The sequence below is a fragment of the Neltuma alba genome, unplaced genomic scaffold (genome assembly GCF_004799145.2).
Source record: "Neltuma alba isolate B1F8T4 unplaced genomic scaffold, ASM479914v2 tig00012208_pilon, whole genome shotgun sequence".
Taxonomy (NCBI): Eukaryota; Viridiplantae; Streptophyta; class Magnoliopsida; order Fabales; family Fabaceae; genus Neltuma; species Neltuma alba.
This window is the reverse complement of record NW_021636744.1, coordinates 1-21,644: the sequence shown is the minus strand read 5'-3', so window position 1 is coordinate 21,644 and position 21,644 is coordinate 1. Positions and strand designations below refer to the sequence as shown.

Genomic DNA, 21,644 nt, shown 5'->3' with positions numbered 1-21,644 from the left:
ATAAGAGTACTGTACGACCACATTTCACCACAGTCACTCGTCCTCTTCAATTTTTACACTCCCAGACGTTATGTATATTACTGTACTCGGAATTCTGATTATATGCTTAGGCTTGTATATGATCCATTTAAAAAGAGATTAATTATGATAATAGTTAAGTGGTTCAGCCAAACGGGCCAGATCAAATGAGAATGCGCGACCCATCTTTCTTGTGCCTATATATGATGCATACACTTTCTGAACGAACCATTCTCTAAATTGGCCACTCCACCCCCAAGCTACACAAATTCTCAGTACATACAAAACAACACCATTATTACTGCAGACCATCATCAGGAACATCATGTCGGTGAAGGAATGTGGTCACCACCACTGCGACGACAAACGGCCCGTCCCCTGGGTAATCGCCGCCGTTGTTGGTTTCATTATCCTCATCCTCTTCGTCATTTTCCTAATCTGGCTCATCCTCCGACCGTCCAAACCTCACTTCATCCTCCAGGACGCCACCCTCTTAGCCTTCAACCTGTCCTCCTCGCCGGCCACCACCTCCGCCATTGAACCTCCTTCTCTGACCCCCAGCACCATCACCATCACCATGCAAGTCACTCTCTTGGCTCGCAACCCCAACGACCGAATAGGGATATACTACCAGAAGCTGGACGTGTTCGCGTCGTACAGGAACCAGCAGATCTCTCTGGGCACGATGCTGCCCGCGACGTACCAGGGACACAAGGACGTGGCGGTATGGTCGCCGTTCTTGTACGGGACGGCTGTGCCGGTGTCTCCGTACGTGTGCCAGTCTCTGACGCAGGATCAGAATGCTGGGGGAATGCTGGTGAACGTGAAGGTGAACGGAAGGGTGAAATGGAAGGTCGGTTCTTGGGTGTCCGGCAAGTACCATCTCTTTGTCAACTGCCCGGCCTTTATCAGGCTCGCCGGAGACGGGATCGGAGCTACAGGCCCCGCCATCAAGTATCAGATTATGCAGAGTTGCAGCGTTGATGTTTAATTAGTTAGCAAAGTAATTCGCCTACTCTTTACTCCAATAATTAGCTTCCTCTCTTCACCACTCTCTTAAAATGTCACTATATTAATTCTATTTGGCTTTTGCTGTTTTTATTTCTGATTGAAACTTAATACTGATAGTACATGGGTTGTTCCAGGAAAGTCAAGTCAAATTACTCTCTCTTTCCATCTTTACTGATATTCATGTCAAATAATGTTACGGTGATAAAAATTAAAGAAGATTTCTTTGTCACCAGACTAAGAGCTTATTTGGAAGCGCTTAAAAAAAATTTTATAAGCACATTTCATATAAATTGAAATAAAAATTCTTTCACATATTTATCCCGTATTCTGTAAATTATTATTAAAAAGTTACTTATAAATTGCTCTAAACTGATCCTTAAGTGTTATAGAATGATGACCCACATCATCGTTGTACTTAAATTTAGCATAGAAACATGTTTTAAATTTTGGAGTACGTAGAAAGCGAGATGAGAAATGATATTAAATACGAAGTACGGCCAGAAATCATGATACATCATGCTCTCAAATTGGCATCTTTTTCGAACGAAACCAGACACAAACCATATGATGTAATCATTTTTTTAAATGGACAGTGTATTTCAATCTCGTTTTGATTGAATAATATTATGATATGATTGTTTGTTGGGTGGGCTATTAAATGATAAAAGGACTGTGTCATCCATGTGGGACGGAAGACGAGGAGCTACAGGACGGGGATGACTCGAATTCAATTACATGGGTCCTCCGTGCTAGTTGACTATAAGGTCTTCTCTGGTTTAATTTCTAGGGAATCACACATTGGATCTCAGATTGGCTTTGAAATCATAAAACAAAAGATCAAGTTTCGTCTATTAATCTCATTATTAATTAAATCTGAGAGATGGAGGAGTCTCAGTGGTCTGGCACATCTTTTGGATCGTGTCCTCTGTTCACACAACATAATACCATACCCATCACAATCCCTAAGCTCCCATTCACTCGTTTCTCTCTTGTTTGTTTTAAGTTCTGTGCAATAAAATTAAAAGTGGTCTCAGAGAAAGTGACTCCTGGGAAAAGTAAATTCTCCATTCCGAGTGAAAATGGATAGACACAGTGGGAAATATAATATAGTAGTATATGGCTAAGTAAGGTGAGAGAGAGGGGAGTTTCTGTGGACCACGGGATCTGTAAACTAGTATCATGAGTACATACAACGCATATGATGGGGTTGAGTGTGGAGAAAAATTTCATGGAGGTTTCTTTCACTTGAAGCTATTCAAAAAGTAAGTTGCTGCATATTCTGAATTGGAATATGGATTTAACTTTGTTCCGCCAACTTCCACCTTACCTTTGTGCATGGAATCAGAATTTTTTTTTAAAGGATTTTTCAATAAGGTAAATGGCTCGTTTGTTCCTTTTAAAACATGTGGTCCTCTGGAAATGTCGTCCTAATAAGCTCCAGGAGTTGTCATTATTGGATATAGTAAAATTGCACACCGTTTGTAAATAGAAACGCTATACTATTTCTGTGCAATCTACTTTACCTGTGATGGTTACTTGGAAGCAGAAACAGATAATTTTCCTAAGGAATGAGGAAAATGCCGTGTTGACTCAAATAAAATAAGCTTTAATTTAACATGAAATTTGCCATAATATGATCATAGTGGGAACGCGCTCAGCAAATCGCTAATCATGAAGACCAATCATTTATTATTGGTCATTCGCAGTTTCTCTGTATCTTCCTCTCTTCGACGCGCGCACCCACATCCACATCCACATCATCATCGTGTTATTTTCTTATTGGGTGATAATAAAAAGTTTCAGAGGCCTCTTCCGTTTGTTAACATTGCACAATCCACAATAGCGACTTGACAAAAACAATTTTAAAGCGGACCAAAGGAGTAGAAATTTAAATGAATTAAAAAAAAAAAATTGGGACACATACACGTGGTTGATGCGGATTCAGCATTTGATTAAACAGCCCCAAGACTTTGATTAGACTTGGGGGTTCCAAGTGTTAATTTCGTGTTCCATATACGTACATATAACTAAGCGAACGTTAAAGCATCAATTTTGTGTTCTTCAATAATTTAAAAACAACTAGATTTTGGATATTTACCGATAAATGAGATGCCAAGCCTCTATCAGATACGGATGGACGGGGTTGAAGATTTTAATGAATTAAACTAAAAAAAATAAAGGGGGTTAAAATATGGAAAAAAAAAAAGTGCTACAATTTATATGAATTAAATTTGCAATTTTATCATTTCTCACTTTTATTATTTACTTTTTGCCACGGATCTGGTTTTTTTATTACGGACCCGACGCCACATTTTTCCTGCATTTCCCAACCGCATAACTGAGAAAAAGCTAATATATATATATATATATATATATATATATATATTTATATAATAGGACGCATACCATGGGCACCGTAGAACTAGAGTGACGATTGCACGTGATATACCAGTTACCGCAGTTAAGAACAACAGTAACCGTGATTTCCAGCACGTGAAGATTAAAGTTGAAACCCAATTTAGAGAGGGCTCTGTTTGAAGGCTTTATTGGGCCCAGGCTAAAATGATGGCCCATTAGCCTAGAATATATATGGGTTCATTGGCCCACAAATGGAAAGTGTTGACCGACGCGTTCAGCAACGACTTCGAAGTGGGAATACCTTGGTAGTCTCCTTCCTGTAATTTATGAAGCACACAGATGACTTCAGCACAAACAACGCTTATAAAGCGCACGTGGTGTGTTATTGTTTGCTTACACTCTCACGTTGTAATTGTAAATGTTGACCAGTTTTAATCGGACACCGATTCCCTAATTTATTAATGAGCTAAAATTTGAAATTTTGTCAAGAGTGCGTTTAGTATGAGAGATTTAGAAGGAAAAAAAGGGAGGAGAAAAGATTTTAATCATTTTTCTTTGTTTGGCAACACAAATTTTAGGAGTGAAGAAAAAAAAATTTCCTCCTCAATCTTCCGTCCAAAATTAGGAAGATTTGGAGGGAAAACACAATATTTTGTCATATTATGACTATTATGTCCATATTTATTTTTAATACCCCTATACTATTTTATATCTTTTTTTCTCTTGTCTTTAGACGCTGCTATCTCCTTTACATTACCAAATAGTTCATTCAAATATGGGATACAACATAAGTTGTGGCTGAATATTACTTCAGCCTTATTTTCAATAATACTTCACACTCTAGAATATATTAGAATTTTGGTATAAGTATTGCTCAATATATTAAATGTTATTTACAATTCTATTTTATTAAACATTTTATAAAATTTGGAAAAAAATAATTTTAAATAAAATAAGGACAAAATTGTTCATGTTAAAATATTTCTCTCTCCCCTCTCCTTATGAACAAGATAAAGTAATATTAAAACTCCTCCTTTTCCCTCTCTTTTTATAAATCTAAACAAAGTCATATTAAAATCTTTTCACTCTCCTTCCCTCCCCTTCTCTCTATTAAAATTCCTCCTCTCTCCTTCCTCTCGTTGAGCCAAACAAACAGACCCTCAAGTATTTACATTTAGTATTCAAAATTGCTTCGAATATGATTACTTTTAATTAAAAAAATACTTATTTATTATAAATAATTAGTTTAACTAATTTTTTAATTTGTTTAAATTAGTCAACTAGTTTTTATATTTAGTACCGGATGTAATACCTGTGACTGTGCTTGTTAAAAGAAATTATCAACGGATCTCACATGGCGCTTCATACTGTGATGAGTTGATCGCTTGAGGGTGTTGGCGCGATGAATCCCACTAACATGCCTAGGTGGAGCTGTCTGCGTACAGCTTCTACATGCTCCTACTGTTCTCAGTGCTTCGTCACTCTATCTCACTTCAACCATTTATTTTAACCACACTAGTTTTGCTCTTTATTCGCTCCCTCCCGTTTCCAGCCATAACCATGCTTAACAAATACTCCTCTAATATTTAATATAAGACTCATTTAATTAATTTAATTAGATTAAAAAATTTAGATAAGTTAGTTAATTATAAAAAATATGACATGATTTTTCTAAAACATCATAATCATTTTTTTAAATATCATTCCTCTTTCTTTTACTTGATTAGGTTTGAGGGAGTATCAATAAAGATAATTTTAAAAAAACTAATAAATATGATAAATATATCTTATATTTAGAACTGAAATTAACTCAACTATTAAATTATATATTAAGGACTGGAGGAGTGTTAAAATTACATTGTGCAAATAGTTTTTAAAAAAATTAAAAACAAAAAAACAAAAGCTCGCGAAATTCCGTGGGATGCAGAAGATGGTTGCGATTAAGCCCATGTCATTTCACCGTTGGCAGGCCCAGCCCATGAGAGCCCGGCTGGCAGTTGCAAGTCTTAAACGCCACGAAAACCCATTATCACCTAACATTTCCAAGCCTGTGCCAGCTTTTTATTTTTTATTTTTTATTTTGATGAGTCAGCTTTTATTATTCTACAAGGTAATCAATGTTTGAATTACAATTGAGAGTGATGTTTATATTTCGTGGCTGACGGTTTTTCAAACAGCCACCAATAATAGAACAAATGTGCTCAGTACGAAAAAATATACTATCTCCGGTTCTTAATATAAGAGTTAGTTTGATTTTTAATTTGATCCTAAATATAAGATTTCAATATGCTTTCTCTCTTATATTTATTTATTTTTTCCTAAAATAATTCTTGTAGTAATTGCTTATATTAAAAGTTCTACCAAATAGTAGTTCTAGGTAAACACATGATTAGTAAAAATATTTTTTAAAAAATAACACATATTAATTACAAATAACTAATTTAACAAAGGGAAAATGACAATAAAATACCACCTGAATTTCAAAAAGACAAATAAGGCACCTGAATAAGCAAAATGACATATAAGGGACAGGGTACCAATCTGGAATTCAGATTTTTGGCCAAAAGACCAAAATGCCCTGTCTGAAAGTGAGAGGAAGGAGAGAGGAAGACACTAATGAAATACGGGAAGGAGAGAGGAGGAAGACGCTGATGAAATCGGGAAGAAGAGAGGAAGGAGAGAGGAAGACGCTGATTTTCGATGGGTTCCCACAGCTTAAAATGTTATTGCCTAGCATTTCTCTAAAAAATTTTGGTTCTGTCTCTGTTCTTCGCATAAAACCATTTTCAGAGAATGTGAAGCTGTGGGAAAGATGAAGCGAAAATCAGAAAACAATGGCAAGCAATTACGTAACGTAACTGCTGTCATATGCCTGCTGGTTTTTGGTAAATCCCACTACGTGAATGGTAAATTTCACTATACATGTAGTTAATTATGAAAGTTAATAGTTCAATATTTATTGTGACGTACTTCAAATGCACATTCACTGAATGATTTATTTATGCTTATAAGTTGCCTTTCCGGTGAAAACAGGTTTACAAAACCCATTGAAGAAGTAGTCACTTTCACTATAAAAGTTGTAAATCCCAGTATATGTTTTGTAAAATTCAACGTGAAATTTTATTGGTTTTTACAAATAAATTGTTTATCTCCTGAAAACATGTTGCAAAACCCATTAACAAAGTAGTCACTTTTACTACAAAAGTTATAAATCACAATATGTATTTTGTAAAATTCATAATTAACTACATGTATAGTGAAATTTACAACCACTATAGTGAAAATGATCACTTCTTAAATGGCTTTTGCAACCAGTTTTCAGGGGATGGGCAACTTGTTTCTAAAAACCAATAAAATTCCAGACTGAATTTTACAAAACACACAGTGATATTTACAACTTTTATAGTGAAAATAACCACTTCTTAAATGGCTTTTGCAACAAGTTTTCAGGGAATGGGTAACTTGTTTCTAAAAACCAATAAAATTCCATACTGAATTTTACAAAACATAGAGTGATATTTACAACTTTTGTAGTGAAAATTACCACTTCTTAAATGAGTTTTGCAACCTCTTTTCAGGGGATGAGCAACTTGTTTCTAAAAATCAATAAAATTTCATGCTGAATTTTACAAAACACACGGTGATATTTACAACTTTTGTAGTGAAAGTGACTACTTGTTAATGGGTTTTGCAACATGTTTTCAGGAGATAAACAACTTGTTTGTAAAAACCAATAAAATTTCACGTTGAATTTTACAAAACATATACTGGGATTTACAACTTTTATAGTGAAAGTGACTACTTCTTCAATGGGTTTTGTAAACCTGTTTTCACCGGAAAGGCAACTTATAAGCATAAATAAATCATTCAGTGAACGTGCATTTGAAGTACGTCACAATAAATATTGAACTATTAACTTTCATAATTAACTACATGTATAGTGAAATTTACCATTCACGTAGTGGGATTTACCAAAAACCAGCAGGCATATGACAGCAGTTACGTTACGTAATTGCTTGCCATTGTTTTCTGATTTCCGCTTCGGTTCACTCCCTCTCTCACTACAAATCCTCTTTTCCACAACTAAAATCAACAATCTCTACAAAATGGTGATGCGAAGGAGTAAGATAATAGCATTTCCAACATTCTTCTTTCCTTCTTCCCGCATTTCATCAGCGTCGGTCTTCCTCTCTCCTTTCTCTCACTTTCAGCGTCTGTCTTCCCCCATTTCATTAGGACATTTTGGTCTTTTGGCCGAAAATATGAATTCCAGATTGGTACCCAGTGCCCTATTTGTCATATTGCTTATTCAGGTGCCTTATTTGTCTTTTTAGAATTCAAGTGGTATTTTATTGTCATTTTCCCTTTAACAAATTTCTTTAATTTACTCAAATTAGTTAACTAACTCTTATATTAAAGACAGAAAGTAGTATAAATTAATCTTGGGGTTATATTCAGATTAGGTTAATTAATCTGTACAAATTAAAAAAAATATCAGACGAGTTGCTTGTAAAAAAATGTGCTGACTTGGTACTCTAGAGTGAATGTGAAATGATTATACTCCTCCGGTCCTTAATATAGGACCCAATTCTTGAGTTGATTTTGGTCCTAAATATAAGACCCATTTCTTATATTTATCAATTTTCTCTAAATTACCCCTATAGATACTTCCTCAACCATAATCAAGTAGAAAAGGGAGAGGGGTATTAAAAAAGATGATTATGGTGTTTTAGGAAAATGTGTCACTTTTCTTATAATTAACCAATTTACCTAACTTTCTTAATCTAATCAAATTTGTTAAATGGGTCTTATATTAAGTACCGGAGGAGTAATATATTATTTGCGCGACATGAGGGGCTTTTTTCCCAGCATCGTGAAGTGTTTGTTAAGCACTTCAAAGAGATGTCTTCCTTCAACTCCTGAATATATGCTATACGAGAAATCGATGGCGTATTATAACTAATCTGCTCGAACCTCATTTCAATGATTTAAGTGTTTTATTTTATTACATAACACACGCGCGAACAAGTTTGATGACGAATTAAAAGGGTGACCAAAAAATCATGCCCCGAATTATATTCTCCATACTCCATAACGAGCTTATGATTCCATTTTTTTGTTAAAAACCCAATAAAAGATGGAAGGAAGGGGGGGGGGGAACCAACCAAGAACTGAGAAGGATCGCAATGATTGCGACTCAAAATTGGATTAGAGAGGGGGTTATGGCCTAATTGTTCAGAAAGCATGATTGGAAAGGGCGGGTAAGCGGGAAGGCCAGGCCACGTGGGATTGGCGCCGAACCGAAGCGGTTGACGCTGCAGCTCACGACAAAATTATACTATTATTATATTAAAATAATAGTTTAAAATTTGCGATTTTTTTAAGAATTTTATTTTCATTTCGGAAGTGAATCCTTCCCTCCACATCTATATCCGAACCAAATTCCCTCCTTCCTTTCTTTGTATCGTTCTTTGGTTCTTCCCTTCCGTTCCCTCGTTTTCTTCTCTCTTTCTCTCTCCCGCTTTTTTATTTTTCTGCTTCCCAAGCGCCCCAGATCTCTCCTCCTCTGCCCTTTGCCGTCCAATTTCGCTGAACCTGACTCCCAATCGCTCTCTGACATACGTACAATTCATACCCCCAAACCCTCTCGATCCTGTGTCTCCACTCCCCGCGAAAACCCTCCCCACCCAACTCGATCTCTGCTCACTTTTCGTCTCTTCCTGCTGGATGTCTTCCTCCTCTCGTCCCCCGGACCAGATCATTCACTCCATGAAACGACAACTCCCATTCTCGTCTATGAAGCCTTCCTTTGTTGCTTCCGCAGATTATCATCGCTTCGCGCCCGACAAACGCCGACCTGCTGACCAAGAAGCCGAAACCATCGTCGTCAAGTCACCTGTGAGTATACTGTTCCTTTTGTTTTTCTGTGTTGCTCTTCGCTTTCCGTTTTTAGTTTATTTTCACGTTTCTTTGCTTTTGTAGAGATCTGCTCGGTCACGACTTTAATCAGTTGTCAAGTTTAAAATTTATTGAAATTTGACCCAAGATTAGTTCTTGAGGTAACACTGGACTGCAGTATAACTTTGTTTCGCTAAGGGATGAAAAAACCCTTCGCAGTAATCCTTTTTTTTTTTTTAATCTTTGCATTTGATTTACAGGTCTTGTGAAATGAAAGAATTTCGCGCTACTCCTTCATGTCTGTGTTCGTTAGTAGTGGCGCCCTGAAATTTTGGGTATACTTGCGTGTTTGAACTGTTTGTCGTTAGTGAGAGCAAAAGCTTGTCTAATGAGCATCTGGAGCGATAGATAGCGTTTATCGGTTATTTCAATAAGCCTCCATTATAAGAACTTCCTTGTCTTATGCTCGAGAAATGAAATTTTTTGAGCATTATCCTTGTTACTTGATCAGCAGCTGAGATCATGACGTGTTTTCATTATATAGGTTATCTCCACATAGAATACGTTTAGTTGCAAATAAACTATTCAATACATGATATGTCTTGAAGATTTTTCATGTCTAAGTAGTCTTTAGTGGAGTCATTTTATCCAACACGATAAGTGCCTTTAATTTTGTCACATGCATGCATCCTGGGAATTAGACAATCACCTGGGAATCCATCCATGTGTTCCCGTTCCAACATCGACTGAAAACTGAGTAGCCTAGCATTGACTTCAATTATATGTAACTCTTCACAGTTCTCAATTCCTCCGTACATCCATTTAGTTCTTTAAGTTTCCCTTTTATAGTACAACTCTAACTAATTTAATTCCTGGAATATATATGTATATATTATTAATCTCTGTATCAGCAATTGAAGCGAAAGATTACTACAGCCAATTCTGAAGCTGATTCCGTTGATAGGATGAACCGAGGATCTAATGAAGCAGCTAATAGCCCTTTTCAGACTCCGATGTCAGGAAAAATGGGGAAGGCAAGCAAAGCATCAAAGCTTCCAAAATGCAGCAAAGCTGGACCTCAAACCCCAGGATCAAATGTTGGTGAGTATAATTCTCTAAACCATATGAGGTGGGTTGGGGGGTGGGGGAGTTACAAACATCAAGTAAGATACTTGTTCATTACTTTGCTTGCAAACAGTTTAGATGCATCTGATGACTTTTTATGAATTTGCAGGTTCTCCTTCTGGCAACAATCTTACTCCAGCTGGTCCATGTCGTTATGACAGCTCTTTAGGTAGCATAGCATTGCCCATGCCATTGTTAGTTCTTGCCAATTACCATCTGAGTTCTTATTATGACACATTTGATCCTCATCCTTTTTTAATAATCACAGGTCTGTTGACAAAAAAGTTCATCAACTTGATCAAGCAAGCCGAGGATGGTATTCTTGATTTGAATAAAGCTGCTGATACATTAGAGGTATCTACTTTTCTGCCTGGTCCAAAGATTCCATGATGTAAATTGAATTAACCGAAGTTTTTCTTTGGGTATATACAGGTGCAAAAGAGGAGAATATATGATATAACAAACGTTCTTGAAGGGATTGGTCTTATAGAAAAGAAGCTCAAAAACAGAATTCAATGGAAGTAGGGAGGCTTTTAATATTTCAATAAAGTTTGACATTAATATACTTAAGCTGTCAAACTATTTTGTATGCTCAAAGTTTCATGACTTTTCAGGGGATTGGATGTGTCAAGGCCAGGGGAGGCTGATGATAGTTTTTCTAGTTTGCAGGTGAGGAGTTGCATTATATGCTGCTTGGAATCCCCATGGGATTTGTTTTCTTTAGGATACTTAAATCGGTTTTCCTTTTTTCTTCTTCTTTCCTTTGTTTGAGTTTTGTATCTCTCTTTTATGATCCGTAGCTAGTATGCGCAAACTCTTGCCCAAATGCAGTATACCTGAGCTCATTTTAATATTGCCTTCTATTTATTATTATAAATGGGACAGATTGGGAAGGCGGGAATTCTTATTTTGTTCTCCTGGAAACAGTTGCAAGGCCACATTGAGTTAAATTTGCTTAATATCCTTTCAATGGAACTGAGAATCTTGAAAGCTTTTATAATGTCACTTGTGGAAAATTTAAAAAGGTGGCATTAATTCCTGTGAACTTCTAAATTCTCTTGGTATCTCCTGATCTTTTGTTGTTTTTCTTGTGCAGACAGAGGTTGAAAACCTTACTATGAAGGAGGGCCAGTTAGATGAGCAAATAAGGTTTTGGTGCCATGCCTTTGCTGATACTGCTTTATTGTGTTGCTTCTTTGCCATCTGTTTAACAAGCCTGAGTTTGTAATTACTGTAGGGAGATGCAAGAAAGACTGAGGAAACTTAGTGAAGATGAAAACAATCAGAAGTAAGTTCCATCTAACCTTTACCCAGAGTTAGGTCATTTCTACCACAATTTGAGGTTTATATTATTTGACAAATTTCTTAATGGTTTTCCACCATATAGGTGGCTTTTTCTCACGGAAGATGATATAAAGGGTTTGCCCTGCTTCCTGGTCAGTTTGTCATCTTTGCTCATTAAAGATTATGTTTTGTATGATGATGCTTTGTTTCTTTTTTTTTTTTAAATAAATGTTACTAAATATTTGGCGGTTAACTTAAGACATTCCATTTTTGTCAGAATGAAACCTTAATAGCCATTAAAGCTCCCCATGGCACCACTCTTGAGGTCCCTGATCCAGATGAGGTAAATTTCAGACCGTACTAAATTTGTGTTGAAGTAATTAATTTCACGCGCATCTTTCGCAATGAAACTTCTCCATGTTCTTTCAGGCTGTTGATTATCCCCAAAGGAGATACAGGATAATCCTCAGAAGCACAATGGGCCCAATAGATGTTTACCTTGTTAGGTATGCTTATTGTTTTGGCCGTTAATAATCATTTAACTCACTTATGTTTGTTACGATGGCAAATGCCAGTGGAACAAAGAGATTCCAAATTCTTTGTAGTCTATAAATGGACTGAATATTAGTGTTATTAGAATGAGATAGGTAAAAAGAAAAAATTGGTGAAAAGAGAAAAGGTGGACTTCATGCACATTGACCTATTTGGATCACTCTTTCTGTTGCTGCACAAGTGGACGATCTAAAGTCAGAACAACAACGACACTTAGTGATCGGGGAAAATGATAAAGCAAAGTAACATGGACCTTTGGTACAGCAATTAACTTGGATGCAACATAAACGATGCATAAATAAGTGGTCTCCTCCACTACCAGTGTATCCCGTGGCATATGATTACATCCATGAATATTTTCAGTACTAACTTTCGTGTTCAATAACAAATGTATTGGAGAATTGCAATATTGAAATCGCTGATCTTTCCTTCTCTGTATGCCATTTCAGTCAATTTGAGGAAAAATTTGAGGAGATCAATGGAGTCGATGTACCACCCAATCTTCCATCCAGTCCAGAGTTGAACAGGCATCCGGCAACAGTGATCACTGAGGATGCAAGGAATGACAAAGAAATGCAGGAACAAGACGGTCATAGACCTGGTTCTGATTTGAGTGCCTCACAGGACTTCGTTAGTGGGATCATGAAGATTGTTCCGTCAGATGTTGATGTAAGTATGACCTTAGTTGGTGACCTTTATTTTCTCGAGTCCTATGGATTTGCGAAGAACAGTTCAAGGACTTGTTGTAGGTGCATGATCTTATAATACCCAAAACTCAAATCGATTGTGGCATGAAGATCTTTGTACTATTTCATCTTCAAAAGTGTAATCGTAATTCTTAGTTCTCATTGAGGGCATTTTTTTCGCAGAGTGATGCTGATTATTGGCTTCTATCAAATGCTGATGTTAGCATAACAGACATGTGGAGAACAGAATGTATCCTCTTTCTGTCCTAGTCTTCATTGCACTATATGCTAGAACGGATAGGTTTAGCAATTTTTTCCCCCTTCGAATTTTAGATCAAAGGTTCTTATCTTCAATGTTTTTGGAAAATTCCTTGATGTATCTACAGCTGGAATTGAATGGAACGAACTGGACGCACTTAATGAAGATTATTGCATGCCTCAGGAGAGCGCAGCACGACCTGAGACGCCTCCAAACATGAGTCAACTGCCTTCGACGGCTAACCCTGAAGGAGGCTGAAGCTTCAAAAGCATGTATTATGTATCTAATCGAAGTCAAGAGCTCTTTCATTACTAGGAATCTATGACATCCAGACGACCCCTTTGTGTCCTCTTCACCACACCGCATGAGACTGGATCGAAGATTCGATGAAGGTGTTTTCTTAATGTTTTCGGTGAAGAAGCTGGTGCAAGGAACAAAGAGTGGAGCGCTCCAGACGGCAGATTCATTGTACAGCTAATTTACATAATTCAAGTGATCTCGTGGTTTTAGAAAAACATCTAGGAGTTATACTGAATCCATCCTTGTATATTACTCTAATTCTTGGCTTTAGTGCAACTAGCTCGTTGTGCCCTCGAGATGTTTGCCAAGCAATAAAATTGCCCTTCACGGAGACAGTTTGAGGCAATTATGTTCTCATGCAATGTTGTAAAGAAACCGAGCAATTGTTCATGTAATGGGATGAGACCTTTCACCTGGGATTTTTTTTTTTTTTTTAATTTTTGTTTCCCTATTGCTGTTAATGTTCTTTTCCTTCTCATATTTATTACTCGCCCTTTCTCATTCTTGCACAACGAGTCACCCACGGGATCAGGAATCCTAGGGAGCTATGTCAATCAATTCTAGCAAGGGAGGGGGAGAATCAAAAGTTCAATATTTCCTGTATCATTACTTCTGCTTTCTGCATTTACATATAAATGCCACAACGATGGAGCCTGCAGCTGGTTGATTTAGAGTACAACTATTTAAAATTATTTTCATTACTTTGTTTAAGCGTGTAAAGACGAACGTTCACATGAGAACATAAATAAAAGAAGCATATGATAGAAACAAAACAAGGTTGGATCTCAGAGCTCCTATACGAACTACTTATCCTTGTCTACTTTCTTTCCAATCCAACCAGCAACAATAGGTGTAAGAGCCACTGTTGGAGGAAACCTAATAGGAGATGCAGCCTTGTGCGCAGCATATGCCAAAGCAAAGGTTCCAACTCGCTCCCCTGTCTCATCAATTGAGATTCCCACCTAAGAAAAGACAGTTACATTATTAAATCTGTGGAAACTCAAACTTAACATTGTTTAGATTGCAATCCACGTAAGGTTCAACGTTGTACCTTATGTAACAGCGCTTGGACATCAATGCCCGCACTGATTAGTGCATAGCACAGAGCGAATGAGATCAGAGACAGAGTGATAGAGGTGGCCAGATAAGCTCCTCCATATTTTGCTAACAACTCCTTGGCTTCGTCGCCCTTTGATTTCTTCCTTTCGGGATCACCATTTCCTTCGTCTTTTGAGCTGAAAATCTGCACAAGCGACCATAATTTCTTTCAAGAAAAAGTTTACTCAACATGCCTTCGAAGTATAGCCTGAAATTTCACTCTGACCTCATCGATTAGTGAGTTTTCATTTTACCTTAAAAGGCAAAAAAACAAACCATCAATTAAGGACAAATTCTCTAGTAACCGTGACTTGAAAAATCAGCAAATGGCTGAGCGTGTATCGCATAATAGGATTTCTATACTAATTAATTCTGCAAATAAACTAGGATAAAGCTGCATCAAGGAAGCAATGCGAATTCAATTGAACAAGCAAGCAAAACTAGTTATTTGCTACTTCCTGATGTTTGTGTACGTGAAGTTCAGGTTTCCTTAATTTCCTCGGCAACTAAACCTAATCTTGCTCTGCGGTGTGCTTACAACTGATATACCCAACCAATATGCTTCAGAGTTCTAACTTACTCTAAGCTCACTGCAAATTGCATTTACTCTTACGGAAAGTTGAAAATTTTGGAAACCCTTGTACATAATCAAAGGAAAGGAGGAAATAATTGTACATAAAGAAGAATCGTCAGAAAATTCAGCGACCCGCAAACTCCGAATCAAAGTCAAACGAGCCGAAGTAGAGAAGAAATGAGAACCTTCCATAGGCCAGCTTCGAGGCCATACTTCTTGGTAATCTCCTCAGCTGAAGAGGATGGCTGAGATGGGTTTTTAAGTTCATCTGTTTTCTCTTTAACGGCTCTCACTCTGAAGCTCTTTACATGGCATTTACGTGACAGAGCATAATTGCGAAATCTGGTCGTCCCTTTGCTCAGAAAAGAAGCAGAGCAGGAGGATGGGATTAGCAAAGTGGTAGCCATTGTTGGGTCAATCAAGAAATTTTCTCCCTATTCAGAACATAGAGAGAGCTTCCTCGATAATCAGAATTGATAATGAAGATACCCAGAATAATTCGTGTGAGCTAGCTCACTTAGAGCCAGAGAAGGAGAGAGATAGAAAGAGATAAAAAGGATAAATTGTAATCACATGACAAAAATATCAAATATTAAATTACCTGTGCATCCCAATCCCACTCTTTGCCTAAATTCTGTGGGCACCCAAATTTTTATGGCCTGGGAAGGGACGTGTAGCAGCACCTCCACTACAGTTGCTTTCCGGATTAAACAATTTAGTTCATCTAACTTTTATATATTTTTATATCTTTATTTTCTCATGTAGATTTGGATTATACAAGCGTGACAATCCGTTGTAGTTTGTAAAATAACTTACAAGTTTTAAAAGGATTATACTTCTTGTTTTAAAATTTAAATCCTCTTCAAATGTATGGAAAAAGATTAAATGAATAAAAAAAAGTTGAAAAGAGTTCGCCAAGGTGTATGAAAGAACCATAAAAATTGTACCGCAAGTAATCAGACACTATTTATGACTTATAAATAAATATAAGTAACTGAAAATTTTGCATTTGATATTGATATTAATTTTAATAAAATCTTTTTTTTTTGTTGCCAAAAATTAATAAAATCTAATGTAAACTACGCTATTGAACATTCATATGTCACACCATGCATGCACGGAGAAGTGTGTCTAATTTTTTTTTATGGAATAGAGAGTAAAACTATAAGAACCTCTGTTGTTGTTTTTTTTTTTTGGGTTATTTTGGGAGTTAATTAAATTAATCACAAGTCCCCAGCTAACTCTTGGTCGATGCGTTTCATTTTTTTGGGGCACAACAGTGGATTAAACGATCCACATGGATTGCGCATCAGGGCCCTTTGTATATCGAAGAATGCTTTTTCGGCTCTTAAACAAGTCTAAAAAAGCCTACCAAAAAAAAAGGTCTAAAAAAATAATTCACTGAAAAGATTTCAATGCTCTTTTTTTTTTTTTTTTTGCAACGTTAGGAAAATTCTGGGTTCAAATAGAATTGTCTATGGGGAGAAATCTTCTTTACCCTTTAATTGTTTGCAACGCTAATCAAATATTCAAAAAATAATTTATTCTTGTCAAATGGTTAGTTACATTGTAATGTATACGCAAGACACTTTAAACCGAATAATTTTAATTCGTGGTTAATATATTTAAAAAAAAATGATTTGGCTCTGACCCAATTTTAAAATTAACTCTATTTTTTAGAATCACATACTTTTCTCAGGTTGAACGATTTTGCAGACTCATATCACATTATATTGAACTTTAACATCTAATGCTGATAGCCTAGGTGATTATGTATATGGCTGTGACGAACTATCTGATAGGAACGAATTAAAACAAAACATAGAAAATATATTGACCTATTTGGAGAAGGGTACGCCATTATGAAGTGGGTTGCTGTAAAGTGAAACAGCCATCAATGTGAGAAATAAAGCAAGACAAATGTGTTAGGGAAGGATCCTTTAAGATGCAATTATGCTACTTTTGCTGCCCATTACGGATCCACTTTTTAGAAGAATGTTGTTCAATTAGTTATTAAGTAATCATCCTAATGTTCTGCAGCAAAAATGTACCGAGAGAATCCCGTCCCTAATATACAGTGTTAATTTTGAGAAATAAAAAAAAAAATTAAGTGTGGTTAGTTAATCATGTGTGTAAAGTTACATAGATACGTCCCCGTTATGTTGATAGGAATAGCTTGTTCTGAAATGATTCATCCTTACCACGCGTCCCCCATTTTGATTGCATTCTAAACTCTAACGTATATATGTTACGTTAGAATTTCTCGAAACTTTCCAAACAAGTGATATACAGCCATTTGACATATGGAATCACTTGTCTCACACACAAGGGATCTAGGGCCGTGATCGGCTGATCAATTAATGCCGAGTAAAACCTGGCGGAGATATGTATAAATAATATGTTGGCTTGGAAGGCAATTCGTAGTTTCTAACTTTGTACAAACTCAGAAGTTAGTTGTGAATCAAACAACGTAATTAAGGCTCACAAATCAAAACTTCGAATACTTGTCCGTTAATTCAAAGAATCTGCTCTTGTACTTGAGATGCATTGTCATGCCAGTGGCATCACTTACGTATAGCACAACCAACAAGAATGACACAGAAATCGATGGTACCTGGATTCATCTATCCAAAGCCAAAAGAGGAATGTGATGAATGATGATGAGCGAGAGTAGGTCTTGAGGAAGCTTCATAACATCATGAATCCCTTTGTTATCCCAAATACGACACCTCAAAACTATCCAATACTGCACAATGCCTTCATAAATCTCCCAACCCCCTCCTCTCCCACCAAACCCCTCTGAAAGTGACTCTCATTCACTCTCCCACCAACACCCTCCCTCTTCATATCTTTTTCTCTGCTCCTCACTCCTCTCTCTCATTTTCTGCCTCCTCATGTCTTCCCAGAAGAGAACTCTTCTCAGAATACTCCTCACTGCAAATGGAAGCTGCGGCTGTGGCAGGCCCAGCCCCACCGACGTCTTCGAGCCCAAGCCCAAGCAAAAAAACCCGAACCCAATGGGCGGCTTCACATCTTCAACCGCCACCTCCGGCGACCGAATCTGCGCCCACTCAATCGACGAAGACGACGGGGATTTCACATCCACCACCGTGTCGGAAGCCGAGACGGAGACCCAGAGGAGCTGGAAGAATTCGAGTAACGTGATGGCGAAGCAGAGTCCGATAGTGAACAGCGTGGCGGTGGAGAAGGAGTCGGAGGATCCGTACAAGGATTTCCGGCACTCGATGCTGCAGATGATATTTGAGAAGGAGATGTACTCGGAATCCGATCTGGAGGAGCTTCTGGAAGCATTCCTGGAGCTGAACTCGCCGAGACAGCACGAGGTGATCGTGAAGGCGTACACGCAAATCTGCGAAGATGCGTTTCCAAATAATGATAATAACAAGAAGACGACGACGAACAAGAGCAAGGGGATGAGGCGTTATGGTCACGTGAGGAATCAGCCAGCGGCACGTGCGTAGGCCATTCCATGTGAAGGCATTCAATGCCGGCGTGGGAAGAAGCTGCATGCCCGCGTCACTGCCTCTCTGTATCATTCATGTACGTGGGGTTCCCTCATAAAACCATTAATGCTTCAAGCAAAGAACCAGAATTTTATATCTATGATGATTCATCTATATATATTAATCAAATCTCTCTTAGCTTCTCAAGGTAATTCTTAATCCAATATAGATATATAAATCCTGCCGATTTATTTCTTTACATATATATATATATATATGAATTTACGCAACCTCTCACATGTTTATCTATCAAACTTGCCAGCCTATTTTTTGACATCGATCCCAGTATGTCAAAGGAATTAATATATATGCAGCCTGTTTACTCGAGAGTGGTCATAGGTGATCATGTTTTTATCAAAATATAAATAAATTGTAGCAATATTAAATTATTAGAATGATCATACTCAATTTTACCGTCTGCCAAAAAATATGGAAGTTTTAATATGACGAGAAATCAGTATATATATATATTTCTATTATTGCTGAAAATTTTGATGGAATTAAAGCCCTAATGTATGGACTATGAAGGTAAAATTTATTAGAAGTGTGCACCAAAATGACTTTCCTTGAAAAAGCTTGTCGTTGAATTGTGGCTGAAATTCAAAGTAAACGAATGAATCCCTCTTGGGTTGATATAGAAATGTGGAACCATTGACTCGGGGAAGGACACCAGAGAAGCGTATAGGTAGCAAAGTCAAAGATTGTTACGCAATAATATTACCTTTTTAAATATTTTGGAAAAATCACCCCATTTTTCAAGAATTCCAGCATAACAACTCTTTAACTAGTTTTAGACTAGAAAATGATAATGAGATTCCTACTACTCACTTGTCAATGAAATTCTTTGATAATTATGTTCTTTTTCAAAGACCTGAGTAGTTTTTCTTAAAAAAATTTCTTGTATTATTTAAATATACACACATATATATTAATTATTAAATGATTAGCTTTATAGACTGTTGAATGAAACAAATTACACTTTTCAGGTGTGCGTGCCGACCATGCACCACGTTCCCGATGGGAAAGGAGGAGAGTCGTGAATTAAATGTGGCATAAGAGGGGTGAAAGAAGTGGGGCTTTGGGCAGGCAGAGCATTAACACTGGGAGTTCAATAAATTAACTTTGAAACTAATTAACGAAAAAGGCTCTTACTTACTAGTATCTTATTGTACGCACACAATTCGTTATTTATGGAACTGTATCCGTACCCACCAAAGACCCCAAAATTAAACTAGTTACAGACCTAGAGATCGTTTTGTGTGTACGTATGGGAATAAATAAGGGAGCATACCAAATTAATTAAGTTCATTTAAGCAGGCAGAGTGTTACGTTAATTTAGTTGTGAAAGATGAGTTTGAACAACGTTCCTTTTTCCCCAGGCTACAGCCACACTTCCACGCTTTCCCCCAACTTTGCTAAATATTCATTCACAAATGCCTCGTTTTCCCACCTACTTTCCTCGCCCAACTCTTTATTTATATACTCCAAACAACTACTAACTCCGGTTCAAAATACAAGCTAAATTTTATCTATTTAAGTTTATTAAAAATAAGTTAAAATCAGTTTTAAAATAAATAAATGCAAGGTATGTATTTTTTCCCCCAAATATGCCTTTATTAATGAAAGAAAGTAAAAAAGATGCAGTAAATAAATTAAAGAAGAAAGAAAATATATAAGGGGTAAAATCGAAAAAAACTCATTAAATATTTAAACAAAAGTAAATGTTATCTTATAAAAAAACTAAGCCCCACCAACAGAGTTTAACTTATATTTTGAACCAGAGGTATATACATTTCTTCTTCTATTTTTTTGGCCCAATTAAAACTTCAAATATCTGCCGGTAAAATCAAAACAAATAAAACTTCAAATGTCACATGAATCATGCAAACATTTTGGACTATACTATTGTTGGTTCTTACTGTTTAATTGAAGTTTAATTTTAGCTGCTGTAGTTTTAAATTGTGATCTTTTGTGTTTATAATTTCATAAGAATTTAATTTAAAGTTTAATGGTGTTGACTTTTAGTTATCATCATTAAGTATAAGGACCAGAACTAAAACTCATCAGGCGAATTTTGGTTTTTGCTATGACACTTAACAATATCAATCCGTATGAAATTATAAGAGCTAAAAACCATAATCTAAAAATAACAAGCACCAAAATTAAAATTCTATTAAACTATAAGAACCAACAATGACATTATATATTTGAGGTTTGATTTTAAAAGTAATTTTATGCATCAATCTATTTATATAACTCTCAATTAGTTGGTGTGATGGTAAGAGAATTCATAGCCTCATTTGAGTCTGATATACTCAATAAAGATATTGTGATTGATTTTGCATAGGCTTTTTTTTAATATGTAAAGGACTTATTTGGCATACAAAATGAAATAAATTAAAAAATGTTGTGGTTCAAATTTAAGAAAACTAAAATATTGAATAATAATTTTGAAAATATCTTACTTAGGTAGAGAAAAATGAAACAAGAGCGGTAATGTGCTTGCCCCTTTAAAGGAAACAGCATGACCTTCATCTCCAATTCCCAGACATATTATTTGCCATTCCCAAAACACACAAAACAATATATTACTCTCTCATATTTTTATTATAAGTTTCAAATAACTAATTTGCAGATAATACTAATTAGTTAAAAACAATAAATAGGTTAAAAATATATTTTTATTTTTAAATATGACCTTATAATAAATGAGAAAAAGAGAATGTGTTGAGAAATATAATGAGAGATTATGGCAAGGAAGAGAATAAATAATTAGAGGCCAAATTAAAAATATATTAAATATTAAGATAAATTTTAATTAAAGCTTATAAATTAACCTGCACTTGTTCTTAAATTTAAAGCTTATAAATAGAGAATAAAAGAAACTTAGTATTTGGCAGTTTTTTTATTTTTATTTTTTTACCAGCATTGATATATCAACTTCGAACGCGGATCCA

The 21,644-nt window shown here is 36.2% G+C and overlaps 4 protein-coding genes across 5 annotated transcripts; 3 read left to right on the top strand and 1 right to left on the bottom strand.

Annotated features, from left to right (window-relative positions):
* The first annotated feature begins 330 nt into the window (after positions 1–330).
* Positions 331–1,200, top strand: LOC114725000 (NDR1/HIN1-like protein 1). Its single transcript, XM_028911461.1, has one exon. The coding sequence runs from the start codon at positions 344–346 to the stop codon at positions 1,007–1,009; it is 666 nt and encodes a 221-aa protein (XP_028767294.1). The 5' UTR covers positions 331–343; the 3' UTR covers positions 1,010–1,200.
* A 7,664-nt stretch (positions 1,201–8,864) lies between these two features.
* Positions 8,865–13,923, top strand: LOC114724998 (transcription factor E2FB-like). Of its 2 annotated transcripts, none has more exons than XM_028911458.1 (14): positions 8,865–9,285; positions 10,197–10,386; positions 10,520–10,579; positions 10,679–10,764; positions 10,843–10,931; positions 11,025–11,079; positions 11,507–11,559; positions 11,648–11,698; positions 11,798–11,846; positions 11,972–12,037; positions 12,124–12,200; positions 12,696–12,915; positions 13,116–13,182; positions 13,319–13,923. In XM_028911458.1, the coding sequence occupies exons 1-14, from the start codon at positions 9,115–9,117 to the stop codon at positions 13,447–13,449; spliced, it is 1,365 nt and encodes a 454-aa protein (XP_028767291.1). In that variant the 5' UTR covers positions 8,865–9,114; the 3' UTR covers positions 13,450–13,923. The 2 variants fall into 2 exon arrangements, with proteins under 2 accessions (XP_028767291.1, XP_028767292.1); XM_028911459.1 differs by lacking the exon at positions 8,865–9,285 and adding an exon at positions 9,400–9,446.
* A 146-nt stretch (positions 13,924–14,069) lies between these two features.
* On the bottom strand, positions 14,070–15,710 carry LOC114724999 (protein FAM210B, mitochondrial-like). The gene is made up of 3 exons (XM_028911460.1): positions 15,349–15,710; positions 14,543–14,734; positions 14,070–14,453 (listed from the first exon to the last, which is right to left on the bottom strand). The coding sequence occupies exons 1-3, from the start codon at positions 15,568–15,570 to the stop codon at positions 14,295–14,297; spliced, it is 573 nt and encodes a 190-aa protein (XP_028767293.1). The 5' UTR covers positions 15,571–15,710; the 3' UTR covers positions 14,070–14,294.
* Positions 15,711–18,121: 2,411 nt separating this feature from the next.
* On the top strand, positions 18,122–18,769 carry LOC114724997 (transcription repressor OFP8-like). Its single transcript, XM_028911457.1, has one exon. The coding sequence runs from the start codon at positions 18,181–18,183 to the stop codon at positions 18,643–18,645; it is 465 nt and encodes a 154-aa protein (XP_028767290.1). The 5' UTR covers positions 18,122–18,180; the 3' UTR covers positions 18,646–18,769.
* The last annotated feature ends 2,875 nt before the right edge of the window (positions 18,770–21,644 follow it).